The following is a 22,983-nucleotide window of genomic DNA, read 5'->3' as shown; positions in this document are numbered from 1 at the left end:
CGTCGCGTAATTTAAGCCGACGAGAACGTCACAAAATCGATAAATTTCCTTTTTACTTTCCTCTTTTAAAATTATAGTCATGGCACCCAGGATTAACGGTGGCGATCGCGCTCCGAGCAGCTGGATGTATGGTCAACGTCCAAGTCTTCAAAGCTTGGGATTATGAGCATAAAAAAAAGAAAAGAAACAAGTAGATCCCGGCCATAACGATCAATTATAACGTCATTAACCATATTATGACAACATATTATACTAACATATTATGTACAAAAAAGCATATTATTACCTAAATATGGCAATTATACAATTAGAAAATGTGGATGGGCAGATGATTTCAACAGTGTCGCATGGAAAGTCATTCCAGTCTAAGGCTGAGCAAGGAAAGAATGATGCTGTAAATATTGTTGTATGAGATTGTGAACAGGCATCTTGCAGGGGATGACCAACGCAGGGTGAAATGCGTGCCGGAGGGCTGATGTACGGTGGAATTCGAACTGAGCTGGAAAGAAACTGATGAAACAAACACACACTAGCGATTCCTCTATTTTGATTACAAATAGCACGAAACGCACATGGCGAGCTCGTATAGCTACCAGAATTTGAGACGACAATCAACAGCGGAGCACAAGCAACAATTCTGTAACAACCTTTCCACTGCATTGTAATGTCATCGCGTGTTTTTCTGCCACTTGCTAACAGAAATATGTAGATTTTCTTTAAAGGGGATCAGCTGTTGTAATCTTGAGGGGTACTTGACTATAGGGCGGCCAGGTATGTCCAAAACACGCTCTTGTGTGGCGCAGATTACTGTTTTTGGCTGCTTCAACCATGCTGATTTCTAAGAGAGCTAGCATCCGTAGTACTTCAGACATCTTATGGTGGCGCGAAAAAAGACACACACACACGACAGGGCACAGTACGAACGCATTTTCTTTTTTTTTTTTTTTTGCACTACCGCTCCGCCTTGCTCTTTACCCTTGTAACGCTGCTCCTGACCTGTCTGCAGTTCCTTCTTAGTGCTTGAATTGCCATCATATTGTAGGTACCGGTGGCTACAACTCCTCCCTCCTTGTCGGCCTGAAGAAGCGAACAACAGCTCTCATTTGTTGTCGCATTCTTGCGGAAGAAGGCTTGCCAACCGATCTCGACAGAGTATCCACGCCTTCTAAAAGCTTTTCGCGCAACCATAAGATGTCTGAAGTACTGCACCAACTAAGCCCACAAAACATCTTACTGTAGCATCCGTAGACCAAAGGATATCCCCAAATATTGCCCATTGCAACTGGAACTACCCGGAAAAGCTATATAATTTCGGCATAGGGTCAGATTAGTGATACTTTGCTCAAGTGGTCTTCAAGGACCGACTCCCATTGACTTATATCGAGGCTGCCACCAGGCGGCACTGAATGACGGCAAAACGCCGGTTTAATGTGAATTCTCAGAATAGGCAAATTCAAAGTCCCGGGTTCATGCAATGCGAATGGAACAAAATAGCTTGTTCATTCGACCAGAATGAGCGAAAAGGCAAGGGCTGTGACAATGAAACAAAGAAAATTAGAAGAAAGGAGAAAATTCCTAACAGTTACGTTTGCCAGCGACTAATGATGTAGTATAACGACTATGGGTTCACAAACATTGCGTCGATGCTGATTCAGCCATGATTCTGTTTATTCTTTGGGTGAGTAACTTAAGTTTTGAAGAGCGCCTCATTTTATTCATGCACTTCCTTATTTCGGCCCATGGTGTGGAGGAGGGCATTTAGAAGTTTTTGTCATTGCAGATCAGAACGAACAGAGCTTGCTTCAGTATCCTAATGCGAAGCACAAGTACCTTTTTTTTTGCCCGTCAGAAAGAGTGCACCTTTTAGGCTTCAAAGAAGTTGTTATGCAGTTTATGTCCCTAATACTGTCTCATTTCTTCTCAGTTCTGTAATGAGCGTCTCAGAGAGCGCCAAAACAATTGATGGCGCAGGTACAGCTTGGTGCTTCGAGAGCTTTGCTCGCATCTTCTGCGCACTAGTCACCAATCAATGTTTTTCTGTTGCATGTTCAGAATATCTCATACAGCGATTAAATGTAGCATTGGAGCAAATATTTAAACCATTATTCCTATCATACGCCCTGCTGAACACTGCTATATCGCTTTTTCCTCACGTCTATACCATGTTGGTAAAATGATAATCTATTACTAGCACAAGGCCATGACGTCCTTTAAAATTGCGTAAGATAGGACCAACTTCGACTGCATTGACAACTTCACTATCTCCAGACGCACAATTGCCTCAGCTATATAGTAACGAAAAAAAAAATATGGCCTGCAGAAATGCACAACATTTGGACTTTACAGTATAGACAACCTCACTTTGCCTTTTTGTTTCCTCCGCTTTGAGGAAAAACACCTCGTCGGCATTGAGATGTAACGTTAAAGGAAGCCACAATCTCGCTCTTCATTTAACCTTTTAAAAGTGAGATTCTCAATGGAATACCTAAGCGCTGTAACCCAAAAGCAACTGTATAAGGACCTGCTTGATGTAATGATGTCAGTGCCGTTGTATCGATCATTACACTGTGGAGGGGAAGGTAAGGATGTCTTAAACACAGTCAAAAAGTTGCCAGTACGGTCGTCAGCAAAAAGTTTTTTCTTCCTCTTACACAGGGGTACATTACTTGTTAACCCGGGGCTGAGGGAAAAATGTGTCTTTGTCCCGTGGTCGGTGGACTGCTTGATTTGCCATAAGCCGGAAACCATAGACCATATTTTTCTTGACTACTAGAATTCAGTCTTTCTGTGGGAAAACGAGAATGGCTGTGAGGCACGTGGACGTGGATGCTCGCTCCGCGAGGGAATACTTCATTGAAAGTGTCAACCACCTGATCGTCATCTATAATACCCAAAGTGAGAAACCTCAATGGATGCCTGTTCTGAGCGAGCTGGCTAACCTAAAGCGTTTCTGGAACTTTGTGAAGGCTTACTTTTGCTGGAGCTCTTCGTGGTATTGTACTTTGACTTTGCCCCACTGTAAATTTCATTAACAGAAAATAAAGAAAAAAAAAGCATTGAGATGTAATGGGCACGCGATGGGTAGTGTCATATAAATATCCATTTAACTTCATTCACGTCCACAAGTTAGGGAGCGCTAAATATCAACTGGCCGCATTTTCCCCAATGTTTCGCTTTGACCGTTTTCTGGTAGGCAAGTCATAAGTTTAATAAACGCCATCAGCAAAAAGCGCGCGGAGCGGCCCAAAATATTCACGACATTTATAGAGCAGCTTTCCAGAAATGGTTCTGTTTATACTTCTATTTTAGTTATTTCGGTGGACGAGGCATCAGTGCGTATAAAGTTTTGGGCTTTCTTGGCCAGATGTCTGCTGAGCAGTATTAAAGCATGGCCAAAATCTTTTAATTTTAATCATGTTAGTTTTAAAACGTGATTGAAAGGGGTTGCATTCGATAGTTAGAAATAATAGCGATGCGCGAATTTTCTTATCATTAAAATGCTTCATCAGGTGAGCTTATTGTAATAATTTTCTGTAATCGTGTTATAAATTGCCGCCATGCAACCATGCGAATCAGCACCTTATGCATTATTAATGCAAGGTTTGCTTTCAAGCGTTCTCTCTCCCTAAAACAATATCTTGTGCAAAAGTGAAGCTGTCGCTGCTTAGGGATTGGTAGAATCTTATCATGTCGGCTAAACCGGGTCCAGCTGTGCCAGAAGTACATTGTTGACGATACTGAGCCATGAAAGGTATTTCAGAAAACTGTGCTACTGAATTAGCAGTGGTCAGATTTGTTTTTCTCCTTCATGCTTACACGCTTTTCCCAAGGATGCAGGATCGAATCCTGGCCTCGGCGGCTGCTTTTCGATGGAGGCGAAAATTAAGGCGCCCGTGTGCTGTGCGATGTCAGTGCACGTTAAAGAACCACAGGTGGTCGAAATTTCCGGAGTCCTCAACTACGGCGTCTCTCATAGCCTGAGTTGCTTTGGGACGTTAAACCCTACAAACCAAACCAAACCCGCTAGTGCTGTAACAATAAACAGCTTGAAGTAGCGCATCTCCTGAAACCTTTCTTTCACTGTGTTGGCTCTTTCAGCTCTTTTAGTCCTTGTGCAGTTACTCGGAGTTTTGACCTTCACGATCTTTTATGGCATAAAGACGTCTTTAATAAAAGTTATGCTCGTGAGCAATAACTAAGAAAATTCCCCACACTGTTCGCGCTACCCCGGTTCGAAGAACTGACTACGACGAGTGCACTGCATGCAACACCTCCCACTCCGCTTCATTTTAAAAACTGGTGTTCTCACTTTTGAGCCCACGTCAATCGCACAGCCACTTCTCCCTTACGTCTGCCTACCGTCTCACATAGCTCGTGTGGGCTACGCTTACAAGAATCCCGTGACTTCAAATGGCACCTATTTCTACGGTGTCGCAGCCCAACGCATTCGCTTGTCACGGCTCATGCTCACTTGGAGAGCCGACAGGTCTGCGGAAGCGACCAATTTTCGCCTTGAAAGTACCGTATGGTGAAAACTTGCGATCACTGCACATTTTCAGGAAATTTCAGTGTGACATATGCACATTTTCTGTTTGACTGCACACGATGTCATCGTTGCAGTCTAGACACGCACGCTCGCGAGGAAATAAAAAAAAAAGCAATAAAAACGCAAGCTGTGTATTTACTCACCTCACTCGTAATGCTATCACCTAAAATAATCTTCCACCCACTGCTACCAGACACCGATCTGACCACTATAATTCAAGGTCTATCGCATAATTACGGCACTCCACTCGTTTGCCTGTGAGCCACTCGAACGCTGTTAGAGGGATTTTACGGTGAACGTCATTTGTAAGTTCCCAAGGCTCGAAGCATCCTTCCATTGTGCCAGACCTGTGACAATTGTTCATACGGAGTATAAGGTTGCGACATTTTGAACGCAGCCTAAATCTCTCTTTTGGTCAATACGTTTCTTTCCATTCTTTTCTTCACATTCGTGCGCGTCTTGGCTGCCTTCTCATGCCTCAAGAAGTTATCTTAGGCTCGGAGGACATCAACAAGCGCCACAAACGCACGGTGTATCCTCCGCACGTAGGTTCTGCTCAGGCATGTGGACGCAAGTACGAAGTGTGTGAAATACCATTTATTCATTCTTTGACTGGTGTAATTCGTTACCGCTAAAGAAAGGAAGCAAAAAAAAAAAACATCATTTAGGGCTAATTAAGATTATTTACTTGATGCAATGGTTAATGCTGCCGTGCATTACTAACCACGTACATACAAGCACACGATGAATTCAACTTCCTCTAAGGCGAGTGCCATCCCCAGGGTATACACACTTGCCAATCTAAAGAGCATCCAGACGATAGGAGAGTCTCTGGGCAATTGCGAACAGGTTTTATATACGGGGACATAAGAGGTGAGTGGTAATACCAAAACCAAGCACCAAAACCATCTCCATTTAGAGAGATTAAGAACGAGTTAAGAAGGTGTAACTTGTAGCACAGGTTCTTGTAATGAAGTCAGTCTGGCTCTGCGGCTCCCCATGAGAAAGGGAGCGCTAGAAGCCAGTTCTATCTATTCACTGCAGCAGATTAAATCTCTCGCTCAAGCACAAGGAAACTTTAGCCTTTGAAGGAATTCTTCATAGCCTACCAAGGCATCGTCTTAATTGCACAATGCATGATAAACAACAAAGTCTGTGATATTATTATCGAATAACTCACGTGACATGCTTGCTACGACATATTATATGACCTGTTAGAATTTTGCGCACTTTTAAGTATAGAAACTCTTTACCACCGCAGACTATGCAACACAGCTTCAGCCAGTTTACCTACAAACTGGCTAAGATAATGCGGGGGATTCGTTCTAGCGGCACTATAGTGGGTGGTGGCTACGGCCTATTTGTAATTTTCACATTGACAGCAGCGCGTCACGTATTTTTTACATCAGCTCAGAGAGACACCGGGAATAGGCGATCAAAATCCTGGTAATGCATTCGGAATGTTAAATTGGTGCCGCAAATCTTTTGAGCGTGATAAATGACGAGCATCATTTCAAGCGGGACATTCTCAGGGGGCTGCACTGTATTTGTTCATCGTACCTCGCTGTTTCGTGGCATAAACCACTAAATTATCAAAACTATGCTTCGAAAGAGTTACCCAATTGAGGTTAATAAGACGACTGCCTCCTAGTGGGCGTAATTTCCAGAATTATTACATCACTTTCCAAGCTCCGAATCTGAAATGACAGCAAATTAAATTTCCATTAATGGTGCAAGAAAAGAATTACGCACTTTTGCCTCTCCTGTACGTATGCCCGCTCTACGCATTGTGTAAGTGTTTTCTTCTTCCTTTCGTTCTACCTACATATTTTCTGGCACTCAACACGTTCGAGTATATTTAAGTCAAGTTTGAATTTCAAAGTTTCTCTGCGTGGGCGTGGAGTGAGAATATGAAGTTGGGGTATTTATGTGCTCCGAAAATAAACAGCACGAAGGTGGTCAAGGGCCATACATGTGGTGTGCACTGCGAACCTAGGTGTGAATAATATTCTGACCCCTAACATTTTTGGTCAGAATTTGGTATTTTAGTTTTAATTCGTGCTTTTGTTTTTAAATAATCACCCATATTCCGCATCGTGTGCGTTTGAGAAGAGGATAATTGCTTCGCCCATAACGCAAAACAGTCCGCGCGCCGATTTTATGACAGCCAGTCCGTTGATAGTTTTTAGGTTAGTGAAGTTAGAAGGTTGTTATCTGCTAAGGCTGTTTACTTAACCGGGCTGTTCGAAACAATGACGCCTCGTTATCGAGGGCTTGTATCGCAATTAAGCGGAGCACTAAGCGCAGGAATCGGTCCCGTGCACGTTTTCTCTCTTGCAAGTATTCGATGGCGAGGAGTAAAACAAAAGCCGACACGTAACAGGGTGAGCGTTGCCGATGTGCCGTAAAGGAAGTGTCAAAAAGGAAGCCGGAAGACTCGACAGCAGAACCTCCGCCGAGCGGAATGCCACCGCCAATTGCATGCTCAATGAATAGCGAACAATGAGCGCGACCGTTGGCACTTTAATTAGAAGCTCTGACCGCAATCGACACATGCACCGGGCGACGTTATCGTGACTTTCCCTTCTTCCTGGTCGCGGGAAAGCGGGGGAGGGTGGGCGTCAGTGTCGCCAAGGTGTACTCCGGCCACACCGCGACCCGCATCTTTTCGCTCCGGCGGACGGGTTCGGCGGGTCGCTTCGATAGCGCTGATACGACACGGGCCGAGGTGGCTGATCTGGTCGAGGAAGCGACAGTATACCGCCTCTCGGCTCGTGGGCGGCCGATCTAAATTGAGAGCCGGCAAGCCGCGTTCGAACGTGCACCGTGGGCCCTTTGGGTCGATTAATAAGGAAACAAGAAAGCAATGCAGCGCTCCGTCGATACTAGCAATGATAAGGGCGTGATCTGCATAACCATACACGCGGGAAGCCAGGCCTCGCCTGCGCGTATAATTCAGAAATAAATAACCGGGAGTGCCCTATTTGTGTCCTTTCTGGGTGAAACTGCGCATCGCAGTCGCATTTACTGCGGCGTGGCATGTCAGCGTGCGCTTTATATTTCCATATATATAGCCTCAAGCTTAGAATAAAAGCCCAAAACAGTGACATTATTGTGCGGTTCTTTTGGCCCGTAAGTATGCGGAAAATAAAGTTATTTCAAGTTTTCCGCGTGTTAAAGACCGGCGCAAGCCCAGGAAGCTGTCCCGCTTGTCAGAACGGAAGGTGCGAGGGTTTTAAAATGTACGACTGCGCAGTGACCAAGATAAGGCAACCCATCACTGTATGGAAACGAGTCTCGGGCGAACGGTATATAAGGCTGCGGCAGGTGGTCAGCAGGATAGAACGCCAGGAGCAATTCTCGAGCAACCATGAAGGCTGTGGTAAGGGGCCAAATGAGCACTCTTATTTAGCCATATAGGTAGAGCAGAAATGGCATGATTATTATAAATTAACACTTGCGGTTTCAGTTTACTTAATTTGTATCTGATATTGGTTAAACGGCATAAAGGCAAAATAATGGATTTAAGGACTCCGCTTAGAGATAATATATGTGTAAAGGGGGCATTAAGTATACAGGTGCGACCGTATATAGCTAGTGCGGCAGCAGAAATAATTGGAGCACCCCGCTTTTCATGGATTAGTGCGGATTCCTACTGACGTGAGAGCTGACGTAAGGGCTGATAAAAAAAAACGCTAACAGCGGAGCTCGCAAGCGCCGTTGTTTTTGCATTTCTTTTTATGACGATGTCCCAGTGTCCAAATAACTATGCGCTGCGAAGGGACATGAGAAATTGTTTCATAGACATATGTATCTCTTATGCGAGGCTTTTGTCTATAGCTACCGCATATCAGCATATCATACCGCATGTCAGTGTATCGCAGAATTATAGAAGGCCGTACCCAAACTGATGCAACAATATTCGGTTTTTACCCACCATAAACGGCGACAAAATCTGTAAAGTGCAACTATTTAACGTCATTACCGAGTTTTAGAATAGGGTTACCCTATCGTCCAAGGGGATAAGGGAATAGATATACGCCAGTGCGCCTGAGCATGATGCTAAATTGAAAGGACGAAGGATGTGGCCAGGTGTAATTAGCGTTCACGTATGCGCTCTGACCTAATTTTCTAAAGCTGTCTTTAAGCAATCCAATGTGTACGCCTGGCATTCATGTTCCATTTCAGTTCAACTTCGCTGTCACTTTCACTGTCTTGGCGATGGCCACGGATAATGTCCTAGCTGGTTTTCTCGGAGGAGGATACGGAGGCGGCGGATATGGAGGCGGCTTTGGTGGAGGTTACGGAGGTGGCTTTGGTGGTGGCTTCGGAGGTGGATTTGGAAGTGGCGTCGGAGGAGTTGGCGTCGGAAGCAGTGTCGTGCTGCTGAACGGCGGAGCAGGCGGCGGCGGAAAAGTGGTCGCCGGGCCCGCCTTTCTCGTCAAGACTGTCCACCACGTGAACAAGCTCCACGGCGGAGGTGCCATCGTGGCCCACAGTGGCATCGGCGGTACTGGAAGTGGCTTCGGTGGAGGATTTGGGGGCGGATTCGGTAGTGGACTCGGAGGAGGCTTCGGTGGCCTTTATGGAGGCGGCTTCGGAGGCTATGGAGGTGGCTATGGTGGAGGATATGGCTACAAAGGATGGTGGTAGAGAAGACTAGCCCAGACCTTCAAGGAAATGGTGAGCGTTTTACTCTACCCAAATCTAACAATTTTGTGTAGGGATTCTATTGAACGATTTTCAAGCCTGTTTCTTGAAGAGTTTGCCTCAATATCGCTTTTTCGCGTTCGAAACGATCTGGAGAAGGTACGGCACATAAAGGGTGCAAAGAGAAAAAGACGCTTGCACACAGTGACTACTCAGTGCTGTCCTGTAGAAACAAAATATATGTGTGTATGTACAAAACCGGTGGAACAGGAAGGGTGCGAAACAAAAGAAATCTCTTCGGCCTTTTAGTCCTGATAAAAAAAAAAAAAAAAACAGAAGAGGGTTTATCACCGGTGTGCCTATAAAAAAATAAAAGAGGGCTGCCTTAGGAACGCCAAAGCCACTTACCTCGCCTACTATATGTCAGTGTCTGATTATGTGATAGGTCTTTGTCACTTCCCGTGCATCCTCGTTAACCTGCTTAAGAGTAGCACTGGCTTCGCAAAATTGGGCTAACCAGCGGAATGCGAGGCAATGAGCGGGCCGTTTGTACGGCGGGTATCACCAGCTTTTCGATACAAACTTTCAACATTCAGTGGAATGCAGAGGATCGCAGCAGGTTTGCAAAATGAAATCTGATATATAGGTAAACAAGAAACGGAAGCATACGCTTACCTCTACGGAAGACTATACAATTTTGTCCCTTTCTGGTGAGCGGAAAGCTTCAATGTGCTGCAGCGAAGATCACATGCGAAGATCGGTTAGCAAACGGGATCTCGCTTATCTCCAATGTAGCGCTCCCTCTGCATAGCGTTCTATTCATGATGACTCTTAGACCAACTGGTACAGGTCATACACCTTGGTAGTAATCGTCAAAATAAATTGCTAATTCGGCTTAGAGCAAAAACAATAAAAAAGGATAATGATGTGCATGTTATGAAACAAAAATTAGATTATGTGAGCTGATTCGAAATACTGGGTAAGGTTGCTTTTCGACATCCACTTGCATAAACCAAAGTGATATTATGCTTCTGAAAGAGACATTACCGTCTAGTTGTGCAAACAAAGCCCTGTCACTTTCTCTAAGTGGGTCAGATTACAGCCCTCAGCTAAGAACTTGTGCTTTAATATTCTTATAAAATGATCATTACCGTTTTTGTTATAGCCTCATGGTAATACTTCTTTTTGTCATCTTTTTTAGAAACAGCCCCATGTGCCAAGACCATTGTGGGGCCATCCCAAAGTCTCCATTCAAGGCTCAGCTGCTGGAAACATCTGGTCAGCGTTAGTTGTAACCTTTCTGTAAATAAAATCTTTCTTGAAAAAAAAAAAAACAAAAACATAAAGACTGTACACCCCATGCTTGCTTCAAACATTGCTGAAGATGAGGGTGTAAGTGTTTGGTGAAACGATGGCCGAAGAGCTGTCCACTCAGTACTCTGATATACTTGTGCTGTTCAATAGCTACTCAAAAATTAAGATTCGTTTGGTTTATGGGGTTTAACGTCCCTAAGCAACTCAGGCTATGGAAAACACGGTAGTGGAGGGGTCTAAAAATTTCGACCATGTGGGGTTTTTTAATGTTCGCTTTAACGTGCACATGGGCGCCAGCTTTTCGCCTGCTACGAAAAGCGGCCTCCGAGGCCAGGATTCGAGCCCACGTCTTTGGGGGTCAGAAGAAAATTATGTATAAAACAATATTACGCATGAGCAAAATACGTCCTAAAACATCGGAACAATTATCAACAGGAGCCACTAGGCGGTCTCGACTGAGGGAATAAAGAAAATGTGCATGCAACGTTATTACTGGGAACGTTAGAATAATATGCGCCACCTTTACGCTATGGGGGACCGTGAAGGTAACCACTTTGTGTACAACATATGTGTACAAAAATTATGACAACTCCGAAAGCTTATAAAATGAATAGGAGCGTTCACAAAAATGAATGAGAAAATTTGCATTATGACAACGGCGTCGAATCATGACATGGAAGTATCAAGACCCGAGACAAATAGCATAAATAACCATTAGATATGATTGAATTGATTTGCGTCCTTTCTGCCACACTTACTGCAAGCAGAAGAGGAACAGTCCTCATGCACATTCTATTTAGAAATGGAAAAGCTTAAGCGAAGTAGCGCTCGGGGTTTGTGAAGCGCCACGAAGAGCAAAACATCGGACAAACGTTGAGAGGACATGCGCAACTTCCAACTCACAAAGGGCAGATAAAGCTTCACACTCAGGCGTAGCTTTCGGAAGAGGAGAATGGGAAAACATAGGGTTGCGACCAAAGGGGAGCTGTAGCCTTCATGCACGTCTGAACACTGTATAGAGAACATTATGTCAAGTAAATTAACCATTGAAATGTGCAGATGCTTTGTCGGTTTCTATATCTTTCTAACGTCTTTCACCACAATTTACGGAAAGTAAGCATAAGGAAAAAGCAGAATGAGTTCTTATATAATATAGTTTTCAAATTAATTTGGCTTTTGTAAGCAAATTATTTAGTATGAAAGGATGAGGCCTCTACTGGCTTCCGGCTGTGGAGGAAAAGGCAGGAAATAAGTATTTAACAATATTTCTTACTAGTCGTAATTTATTGTTTACGATATCAAAAAATTTAAGCACCGGACATAGAAGGGGACCTCTTCGCCTCAATAAAAGAAGCTCGTATTTCGCTCTTGTGATTATTATTATTAGAAGATTGAGAATTTTAAATCGGTATAACTTAATTTGTGTAGGTAGTGCCGGCAAACATTAGCACTTCCTTTAAAATATTTACGCCAAAATAATGAAAACAGGAACATACCACCCTTATCTATGCAGGAAGGCCCTTATATTTCACCATAAAATTTGAAAACTACTCAAGATTTCAGAAATGCTAGGCATAAGGGCGAAATAAGCCAACAGTCGGTGAGGCCAAAGAAAGAGTAGGGGATACTTTTTTATGTTTAGTTGCTATTGACCTAAATTATTCTGCAATTATTTAGGGAGAAAAATAATTAACTATAAAGTAGAAGGAAAAGCACGCTGATGGTGGGAACCGAGTCCACGGCCCCCGAATGTCACGTCAGGAAAAAAAAAAAAAAGAAATATCCCCTACACAAATTTCCTTGGTCGCGCCGACTGTTGGCTTCTTTCATTCTGGTATCTTAACAGGTTCCTCACTTCCCCTTCAATTTTCTGCTTAATATGAATAAGAACGTGTCATGTAATTAGAACGAAAGGTTGCAAGCAAAAAAAAAAACATCAACAAAACTCGAATTTGACGGGAAAAGAACTGGCCCTGTTTTGCTGCCAAGTCTAGAGCCAGCAGTTCTACTTTTTACGTGGTGTTATTGGAACGAATTAGCTTGATTCAAATAATCAGCTTTTAATCAACTAAACGCATACCATCAGATGTAGTAAAGCAAGAGCGGTACATTAAAATAAGCTAATATTCGCGCAATATTTCCAAATGGAGGCTTCCGTAAAGGGAGCATTATCATAAGCATGGGCGAAAGCGCGCAGTGGAGCCACAGTACGAATCAGACATGAGCACAGGACAATGGAATCGGAGCTTCTTCAGTGTTGCGTCTAATTTCTCCTGCAATGGAATTCACGTTCAGGCCTATGAACAGCGTATACCTAATCTAGCAGCAATCGTTTGTTGTTATTGTGTAAGTGAGAAAGCCCCTGCGGTGTTTGTATTGTCCCAATACTACCAACTGAATGGACATCCGTTTTGGGTTGCATTAAAGCTCAGCCGAGCTCACTCACCTGGCGGTAGTGGGGGTGTTAGCGAACGGGAACTCTTGAGAGTTCCTCGGACTGCCAGAAGATCAAATCAGCCGATATTGTCGACCATAAACCCTGACTGCTCATTGGAGGGTCAAATTCTAAAGTTAAAGCTCAGATACTTTGGTCATCTGATGAGAAGAGAGGAGTCGCTGGAGAAAGATTTGATGTTGGGAAAGGTTGAGGGTCGCCGGAGAAGGGGTAGGCAGCGAACGCGATGGTTAGATGGCATCCTCGAGGCGCGCTGCAGATGAAGCTATGTGATACTAGGAAGACAGCGGGAGACCGGAAAGCTTGGCGCGATATGGTCCACAGGGTCACGAGGGGTCGGACACGACTGAACGACTGAACTGAACTGAACTGAACTAATCATTTTCTTACTTGAAATAAATCTCCGTTTGAGGCTCTATGCATAGTATGCTGGAATCAACGGCAGACTATTTCGAGAGTTTCTTTCGAGCTATTCAAAAGCAGACGAACCAGACCTTCAAGGAAAGCAAAAAAAGAATGCGGTCGCTTGCACACGCTGACAGCGACCACTTTTTCAGCTAACGCCGGCAATTCAACGGTACACAGTAAAGTGAAGAAGCCTTACCAGGTGTATCTGCTTTGCAGATCTTAGCTTCAGCTCATTTCTCCATAGTTCAGGAAACACTCGCACAATACGTGCACCATTGTGAACATCAAACTGCAGGCTTTCGTTTTCTGACGCTCTGCTGCTTTACCATTGCAGCGTTTCGCTTAGGTAAAGGAATTAATGGCTGGGTAATAAATTTCGACTAACTTTTAGATTAGCAAGAAGGGAAATATAGCTCTGCGCTCAATCGCAGACCTCAAGTTCCCCTGCTTCAGTTTCATATCGGGAGCGTGAGTTGTGCTTCGCAACCGTTTTGGCAACTTTAGTGACACACGTTTTCAGCTTATCTTGAAATGCTAGCACCGCACTTACATCTAGTTTCTGTTTCATTCCTGTATCGTTAAAATATAACGCTACAGAAATGAGACTTGCCAATTAATCGACATATCCGCTAAAGTGAATGGAGTTTTAATACCAGAGTCGCAACTTCTCTTTAGGACCTTTGCGCCCGTAACAATTCCCTTTCAGCAGCTAGATCTTCATGTGCTCGAAAATAAGAGTCTTTCGAGTGCTTTTTGAAATCCAATAACGAAAAAGCTTTTGAATGTTAAATCGAGTGAGCAAGGGGAATGCTACTCTGTTTGAAATTTGAGAATGGCCAGCTTCTGAATAGTTTTGATAGCACTGTGTGCAGGCGGGTCACTGTCATGAGACAACAGCACTCCCTTTGGCAGTTTTCTCCTATGTTTCTTTGAACAGCTTCTGTCTGACTGTGCAAAGCAGCGAATTGTAATGCTCCCATGACCATGACACCTCGGGGTTCTCCACCAAACCATCTCTATTCCTGTCCCGAAACAAGGATGTAATTTCATTGGGAGAGACTTTTGTGTTCGGAATATATTTCTCTAGCGTGAACCCGAGCCTCCCTTCCAATGCAACTGCTCCTCTAGTATCGAGATGAAACAAGCAGGACAAACAGATTGTTGTCAATATACGTTTTGTAGTAAAATAAATAAAGTTGACATAGTTAATTTGGGTAAGCACGAAGCTCAATACATATCGGCAACTTCTCGTACTGCGCGCTTATGAGAAGAAGCCCAACGTTTTTCTTTTCCATGGTCCTTTGTATAATTTTGAAATGCATCTTGGTTGCATCCTAAAATTTTCGCCCGCGAGTATTTGCTTTTCGAAGAATTGTTTTTCATTCTCTCAGCTCTGAGGGGATCAGCGCAGCGTCTGTAGTAATGGGAAGCGGTCAACAAAACGGTCACCTCACTGTTTTGTTGGCAACAGCCAATGGTAAATTTTTTTTTTTTTTTCTGAAATTGCACATTCATTCAACACTGATACGATGTCGTGTAAAATTAATTTATCACGAAAAGGATACGGCCACGACTGATCATTCAGTATTACAGATACACTGTCAGGTGAACATTACCGGCGAAATTTACGGAAAAATAATTTATTCGTACTGATTCATTTTCTTAGTTTTGGGCGGCGCCGACATTATTTCGGCCTCGACTGTGGTGCCCCATTGCAGAGTAAAAAAAATTAGCCGGTGTCTAACTCCGCCTAAACCGATTAAGACTTATGAAAGCACTTCTAGACATGGTTTGCTATGGTTTTACTCGCATTGAGAGGAACTAAAAAGCGCTGCGACGACGGACACGAAAGAAGAAGGACACATTGCTGTTTTTAGTTCTTTCATGATGCCCCAACTCGCTCAGTTTTCGGTTCTTAAGCATTGAGGTGCTGACACAAAGCTTCGCGAGGTTTTAAACCGGTTAGATGGTTTGTAATTTGGGAAAGAAAAATGTAGTATCTGTGTCACTTCTCGGTGGATACATACACTTACAATTAACGGCATACAGTTGGGGGTACAGTCTTGGTCAGAAGTCTTAGAAGAAAGGAGTTTCTCCTCAGTCATAACATGAAGCTGTCACGGTGTCATTAAGACCTAAATCGCCGTGAAATTCGATGAAATAGTTCCTTGCTGTGATAAGAAATTGTTTTCTAGAATTTCAAATACCATTTGCCCTTTAGTAATGGCATGACGGCTTCATTTTGAGGCCGAGACGAAAATCATTTGGCTTCAAGACTTTTGACCAAGACTGCAAGACTGCAACCAAATTCCTACTGAGGAATAGCCTCTAACTTGACCCCCAGGTGGATGCTAAATGAGAACTGAGCGTTGCATAATAAAACAGCTGCGGCACAATTTTGGCATGAATTGACGCAACATTTTGGTATCCCTTCCTTCTCTCGCCATTCTCAGGCAAGTAAGGCTTTCGCCTTAAATTAGCCAGGGTTTATCTCCGCTTAAGTCGATTCAGACGTTCGAAAGCGCTGTTTGGCAGAGTTTGGCATGGTTTTGCTTCGCGGTTCGGCATTGAGATACTGACCCACTGAAAAACTCAAACCAGACTAGCAGATGGATTACGAATCGAAAGCAAAATTCCAGCACACCATCCGGAACGCTGCAAGAAGAGAGGTCGTGTCATAATTTTGGTACGAAATAGGGAAACTCTGGGGCCACATCGCACAAGCAAATGGCTCACCATAGGCGATGGGGGAAGCGACTGTGGTTTTAGTGGCTCGACAACGGCTGGCGTCACAGCTGCTATGGCAACCAACAAGGCATAACCAATACTTTTGCTCGGCTGTGATAATCTTGCAAGTACTTTCGCGCTAATATACAGGCAGAACATTCCTTCAGGCAGTCGCGAGGCGCCAGTAGTTTTAAGGTTAACGTTCTGAATACAAATATACTTTCAGCTATCGAACATTTAAGAAATTAATTTTGTTACGTTGTGTTAAATGTACTCTATGTAGAGAGGCATGTGCTGAATCAAGCATAAAATAACTGATGGGTTATTGTGCTTTGTTGGATACGTTGCTCCGCGCCCTGAGGTAAGCAATAGCTAGAAGCTAGAACAGTGTCAAATTCATAGTCTCTGTTGGCCACCATTATGCAGTGGGAGCTGACACCTCACTCGTGAAGCTCGTCAGTGATAGATAATCCACGAAGACTGGCTTCTAACATCCGCGACAGGACACCGACGGCGCAGAGCAAGTTGGATCAGTAGGGCGTGGCAGCACAGACTCGATTTCCACACCAGGCCTAAGCACTGTCCAAGTTCTTTGAGCATACTTCTGCTATACGCTTTGCAACATACTGTACTGATTCGTCGGCTGACTGACCACGGTACACACCTTTACGTCAATCCCTTGGTTCGTGTAGGAGTCAAGTATGTACTATGACACCCTCAGTTGCTGGAAGTTCATAGCTCAGCGCAAAGTTTCACACGCACATCCTTGACGTCAGCACTGGCCCAACTCACACACAAATACACACACTCTAGCACAACAGCACAACACTTTGACGCAACCCTCGGTTTCCACCGTGTTTTTTGTTTCCCGCGCACTGGCCTTTTTCTTTTCCCGTGTCTGTGAAACAGCGGCCGCCATTTTTCCAGGATTCTCGATGGGCAGCTCTCTTCTCTCAACAGCTGTTGGAGCTGTGGCTGCGTTACGTTATGCACTTCTTGCGTTTGTTTAATAAGACCAGAAATGAGCTCTTCGTTTTTCAGCTTTGCCTCTTTCGCGGGGTCCACTGAGGTCGTCGTGCCAGCTCGAATAACTGCTGCGGCGTTTTCCTCTTGTATGTACTCCCTAGAAGTTGCAGTCGTAAGCTCTTCAATGTCACTTAATGCATTTTCATCATCCTCTGTTGACGGTTTCTGCGGGCCATGATTGAGGTCATCCTCGCTACATCCTATGAGTTCCTCCTTGAAAGTCTTGTACCTTTCCTAGCCGATAAAATCAATTCTATTGAATGATCGCTGTATTTATTTATTTATTTATTTATGTATTTATTTATTTATTTATTTATTTATTTATTTATTTATTTATTTATTTATTTATTTATTTATTTATTTATTTATTTATTTATTTATTTATTTATTTATTTATTTATTTATTTATTTATTTATTTATTACAAGTTCCTGCAGCGCCCGAAGGCATTATTGCAGGGGGGGAGATAAGTAATCTTGCTGGGAACGCCAGTGATAAAATACATAAAAATGAAGAAAATAACATGACACAAGTGATAATGCAGAATGAAAAACATGCATCTAAAGGGGGCAACTGCGCGACGAACAAAGTAATGAAAACACTCAAAAACAAAGTAATGAAGGAAACACAGGCAAGAGAATTGGGCGCCACGTCACACATCCGATAAAAAAGCCCGAAATAAATTATCAATGCAACACTCAGTGATTCCAGCTGGCAGCCGGTTTCACTCATTGATCGTCAGTGGAAAAAACGAGGTTTTATACACCTCTGTCCGGCATTTTATTTCGCGGATCTTCCACTGATGATCAAGTGGTCTAGACAAAAAGTGAGGTTGAAGCAGGTACCGGTCTTTGTCAATGCTGAACTTTCCAAAATAAATGCGATACATGATCTGCAGTCTGAAATGTTTTCTGCGGTGAGCTAAAGATTCCCAACCAAGATGATGTTTAATAGACGTGACACTAGATGAATAGGTATATCGTCAGACGCTTGCTCACAGTCTTCTTTCTTTGCGGTTCGAAAACAATCTTGCATGTAAACAAACCAGAATCCTCTTTCCGCTTTTGGATGCGTGCAACTGACTCGAAGCTTTCATTACTCCTGGAGAAGTCTACATGGATTGGCCCTTTATTGCAATGCTCTTCTACCAAACACTACTGTAGCCGCTCTTAGGTCACTCACGGCATCGCTCTGGGCACACTTTAAAGTTATTAGTCTTATCCATGACTCTGAGCGATGTCTCGGTGTAATCAGATTCCTCCAAAAATGCTTTGGAGCTGACTCGGGAAAACGGAAGTCAAGCATCGATGTGATCGAGGTGAAACTTTGGACTTGTTTTTCTTTAAGCTCAGTGACAGAATCAACGGTCAAGTCCAAAGATGATTCGGCGAAATTCTCCGGTAAAACTGCTGTCTTTGTAGAACGATGGCTGCCGGCAGCATGAGCAGGCGCCTGAAGGATCTCGATGTGGTGACAGAGAAGCGTCATTGTCTGCGCAGCAGTTTTCTCATTCTTCTAGTTTCGCTTGAATTAGCTTTAGCGCAAGAATATTTACTGTTTTCGAATTCAAAAGTTATCTTGCCTGATGTAGCAGCCGGATCAGAAAAGCTCGTTGGATATCGAGTTACCATCTGACGCGGTCCATGGTGTCTCGATGCCGCCCTCTTCTCTCTGTCCGGTGGGGTTCGATGGCAGAGCTCCTGGTATCTTCCTGGAGGATACTTGGCGTTCCTTTCGCAAACTCTAGGAAGGATCGTTGGAGGAGCTCACATTACCCTTCCGGGTTTCGGCACCAAAAATTATAGAAGAAGGAGGGCGAACGCCAAGGCCGCCTCTCTAACTATCTTTAATCCGCGGCTGTCCACACGATTCTCAATGTCCCACCAGGGTGCTCAGTCTCTCTCGCGCGCGCACCCTCAGTCCTAATCCTCGTCTTTCTTCTTCTCATCGTTCTGCTTGCACCCTGTTGTAGACTAATTCTGCATATCAAACCGCAAAATTTGAAATTCACTAGCTGCTAATCTCTTTGCCATGCTGAAAAACGGGCGCCACCCAAAACGAAGTACCGCCTTTATATGCGAATGCTCTTTATTTTGCATGTTCTTGGCATACCTTCCGTTGCACGTGTGTTTCTAGACAGACAATTTTAATAACAGTTTGTCTCTTTATGTTACAGGAGCGTTTGAGGCGCTTCTGAAATGTACTACTTCTGTGTTTATTAAACCCCTCTTTTTAAATGTAGGAGTGCCTGTTACTGTAAATACCTTTCAGAGGTGTAAAATATCAGTCCAATTGCTATTTAGATTTTTTTTTTGTTGCCTGCTACAACACTGCGACACTGTTAAAATATGTAAAGAGCACAATCCTGCTGCAGCGAACCGGTGCAATGTCAAATTAGCTTCCTTTCTCTTTCATCTATTCTATGTGCTTGAAACCTATTTCCTGTGCATATTCAAAAGCTTGTTCTTGTAAAGTTTTGTTCTCTATTATTGTTTGCTCGCATCTAAACTTCAATAAATTGTTCGGAATGCTTACTGTATCTTTCTTGGAGTTAAATTTGCACGTGCACAAGGAATCCTCTGTGCAGCTGGGGACTACCTGAATCACCAAAATAAAAAAGGCAGAACAGAAAAAAGGTTGTCAGAGCCGAATCGGAAAGACAATCACTGTGAACATGAAGTGAGCAACCAATACTCCTAACGCATATTTTCACGTCACATTGTATGATCGTCCTATGCAATTCTTTTTCCGGTAACCAGTCCAGCGCAATCCCCTGCACAACACAGCACGCAGTGCGTATCCTCCACTTTTCTTTTCCAAAAAATACACGAAATAAAGCTACACAGGGAAGCTAGGTTAATCTACGCCCCATTTGTACTGGTATTCTTCCCACAAAGTCGACAACACAAAGAAGGGGCCATATCAACGCGTTTGTAGATTTGGGAAGTGCTTAGGACCGCTTTTGGTCATGCATGGAGCCGCAAAACGAGGTCGCGCCAGAGGCGTCAGCGAAAGTGGGATGGCTACGAATGAAAATAACTCGTTCAAGAAACCCATCTTGACAAGTGACCTTCGTATATTACGGTTATCCTCGATAACTTCCCGGGAAAAGAGCGCCAGTAGTGTAACTCGCCCTTTGGCTGTGTGTTTGATCCAACTATACCCGGAGCAGCGTAGGGAATTTCATGAGCGCGCATGAATGCGTATGCCAGAAGCCTAAGCGGTTACCAGTCACTATAAAGCTCCCTGTTCTATAAGGGCTTTAGTCACGCGAGCTGCATTCCCTCTAGGAGACGCCGTCAAACTATAAGGCTATCTTTGATTCCGTTATTTCTAGTACATGGGGGAAGGATTACTGATATAGTGGTGACGACAACGCGGGCTGAATATCGAGTATGGTTGCTCAGACGTCAATGCAGAACTGAATTGGACGCACGGATTCTCTTTCCTCTCTAGGGGTTAAAGTACGAATAACCCACTGATTTTTGACTTGCCTTGCACTTTTGTTACGCTCCTTTTTCGTATTCTTGCTGCAGGAGTATACCCGCGGCGCATCGCTAGCCACATCGCAGTGCGGGCTCAGGTCGTGCCTTTAAGGTTCCTTCCTCGACCGCACACAGAATTGTCCTCCACGTGGAGAGCGAAGAATTATGCATTGCGCGGAGCGTGCGTTCGCGATATTATCTTTTCTCAGGTACCGCCCCCTTTGTCTTCCAGTTGGGGAATATAGAGGCGCCTGCGTGTATATATATACGTATTAGAAACATATGGACTTGGTTCTCTGAATGTGCGAGTCAACCATGACGGCCACGGTAAGCAGAGTGTCCATTAAATGTGTGCAAAGATGCAGTTTTGTAGCAATATGGCACTATCGCTAGTGCGAAACGTAAATTGGATCTTCGAAGGTACCCGAATACAAAGCTTCCGACGTATTCAAGGCGAATGTTGCGAACCACTAGCAAATCGTTTCTAAGAATGCCAGCCAACCGCTCTACTCAGCTAAAAGCTCAGGCTAAAGTAACCAGGCGATATCAGCCGTACCTTATTCAACGCGTCTGAGACGGCGCACTTCACTAGAGCAAACTCATTACTGTCACGAACAGGCCATGGAACGGGAGCCTCCGACAAGGCATGCATGCTCACTCTGCTCTTGCACAACAGATTTGAAGCGGTGTGTTTATTGTTAACCATTAGAAGTTTTTATTTTTGTGCGACCGTATGTTGTTTTTATAGAAACTAAACTAGTGTTATATGCTTGCATCTTTTCAACTTCCAGACCATTATCTTCGCGACACTTGCCTTCATAGCAGCCGCAACAGCGGGGGGATTCAACGGATACGGAGGAGGTTATGGAGGTGGCTATGGTGTCGGATACGGCGAAAGCTACACCGGTGGCTACGGGGGCGGCTTCGGCGCAGGCTATGGTGCCGGCGGTGTCGGCATAGGAAGCAGTGTGGTTCTTCTCAACCGTGTGCCGCCTGGTTACAGAGAAGCTGTTTCAGGGCCGGCTTTCCTCGTGAACACTGTCCACCATGTTACCAAGCTTCACGGTGGAGGCGCCCTCTTGGCCCACAGCGGCGTTGGCGGCGTAGGAACAGGCTACAGTGGAAGCCTACTTGGGCGTTACGTGGGAGGGTATGGAGGTGGCTACGGTGGCGGCTATGGAGGTGGCTACAGTGGATACTACGGCAGCGGCTATGGCATCGGCTACAGTGGAGGATACGGTGGACACTACGGCTGGAAGGGTTAAAACAGGTTTCACTCTGCACACACCTCCTTACAAGTCAGGTATGAAGTGTCATGGAGATGCTTACTACCCGTGCACAACATTACTAACAAAAAAAAAAAAAAAAAGAGAACAGGATGAGTAGCATAAACGACTGCCTCGATGAAGCATTTCCTGCGCAGAAATAGCATATTTTTCTAAAACTAATTTTTTAGTGCGCATTTCAGCACAGAAAATGCCTGCAAGTCAAAGTTTTCCTTAAGGAGCTTCTTAAATTTTATAAAAAGCTCAAATGTTTTCAGTTCACTTCATTTCTCTTGGATCAGTGGTCTGTTGATACAATCGAACTTATATACTAACATAAGGTATGAATGCCGCCAACCACCAGCTTTCAGTTACCCTGCCAATTTTACAAGTCTACGCGAGACTGCTCATACTGGGGCACTGATAGCAACCAGGAGTCTATTAAAAAAAAAAAAGGATAACTAATTTATTTATAACAACAATCTGACAGACTTTAAATATTACGGGAAATATTTCTGTGATTATTATTTATGCATATTATTTAAGGAACGGAAATTCATCCTCCCTTGAGAAAAAAAAAAGTATTTTGATACTACTCTCATAAAACGTTAGTTTTACGCCTCTGGGCCTCATTTGTCTAGCTAATAGAAAGTGCTTGGAGGAAATTCTCTTTTGGGTGCGACTTCTGAAATTCTCTGAATGGTGCTTGATTATCATTCTCATTTACTAGTTAGCAGAACTAGTGTTGTCTAGTTTGCTTTTATTGCAGAACGTACCTTTCCTTTGATATTGCCTTTCATTTCAAGCAATGCAGGAGATAACAAAACGGAGAGTAACAACACGGGTGCTTGCCACTCATTATCAGTCTACGGGGCGACATCTCTCAAACCTGATATACGAATAAGTACGCCATGCAATTTTATGCCGCTTTCTGTAACATAAACATCTTATTGTTACGTATATCTTTATGCGTAGGTATATCTTCATGCGACGAAATCTCCTCGGCGGCCGCTTTTCGATGGAGGCGAAAAGCAAGGCGCCCGTGTGCTGTGCGATGTCAGTGCACGTTGAAGAACCCCAGGTGGTCGAAATTTCCGGAGTCCTCCAG

At 43.9% G+C, this 22,983-nt stretch overlaps 2 protein-coding genes across 2 annotated transcripts; both read left to right on the top strand.

Annotated features, from left to right (window-relative positions):
• The first annotated feature begins 8,767 nt into the window (after positions 1-8,767).
• Positions 8,768-9,199, top strand: LOC146202305 (uncharacterized). The gene has a single exon (XM_084588071.1). The coding sequence runs from the start codon at positions 8,768-8,770 to the stop codon at positions 9,197-9,199; it is 432 nt and encodes a 143-aa protein (XP_084444197.1).
• An 11,726-nt stretch (positions 9,200-20,925) lies between these two features.
• On the top strand, positions 20,926-21,875 carry LOC146202304 (uncharacterized). The gene is made up of 2 exons (XM_084600844.1): positions 20,926-20,937; positions 21,402-21,875. The coding sequence occupies exons 1-2, from the start codon at positions 20,926-20,928 to the stop codon at positions 21,873-21,875; spliced, it is 486 nt and encodes a 161-aa protein (XP_084456970.1).
• Positions 21,876-22,983: the final 1,108 nt, after the last annotated feature.

This window comes from Amblyomma maculatum, chromosome 1 (assembly GCF_055883805.1).
Source record: "Amblyomma maculatum isolate TAMU_Amacu chromosome 1, ASM5588380v1, whole genome shotgun sequence".
Taxonomy (NCBI): domain Eukaryota; kingdom Metazoa; phylum Arthropoda; class Arachnida; order Ixodida; family Ixodidae; genus Amblyomma; species Amblyomma maculatum.
This window is presented reverse-complemented; position numbering and strand designations above follow the sequence as displayed.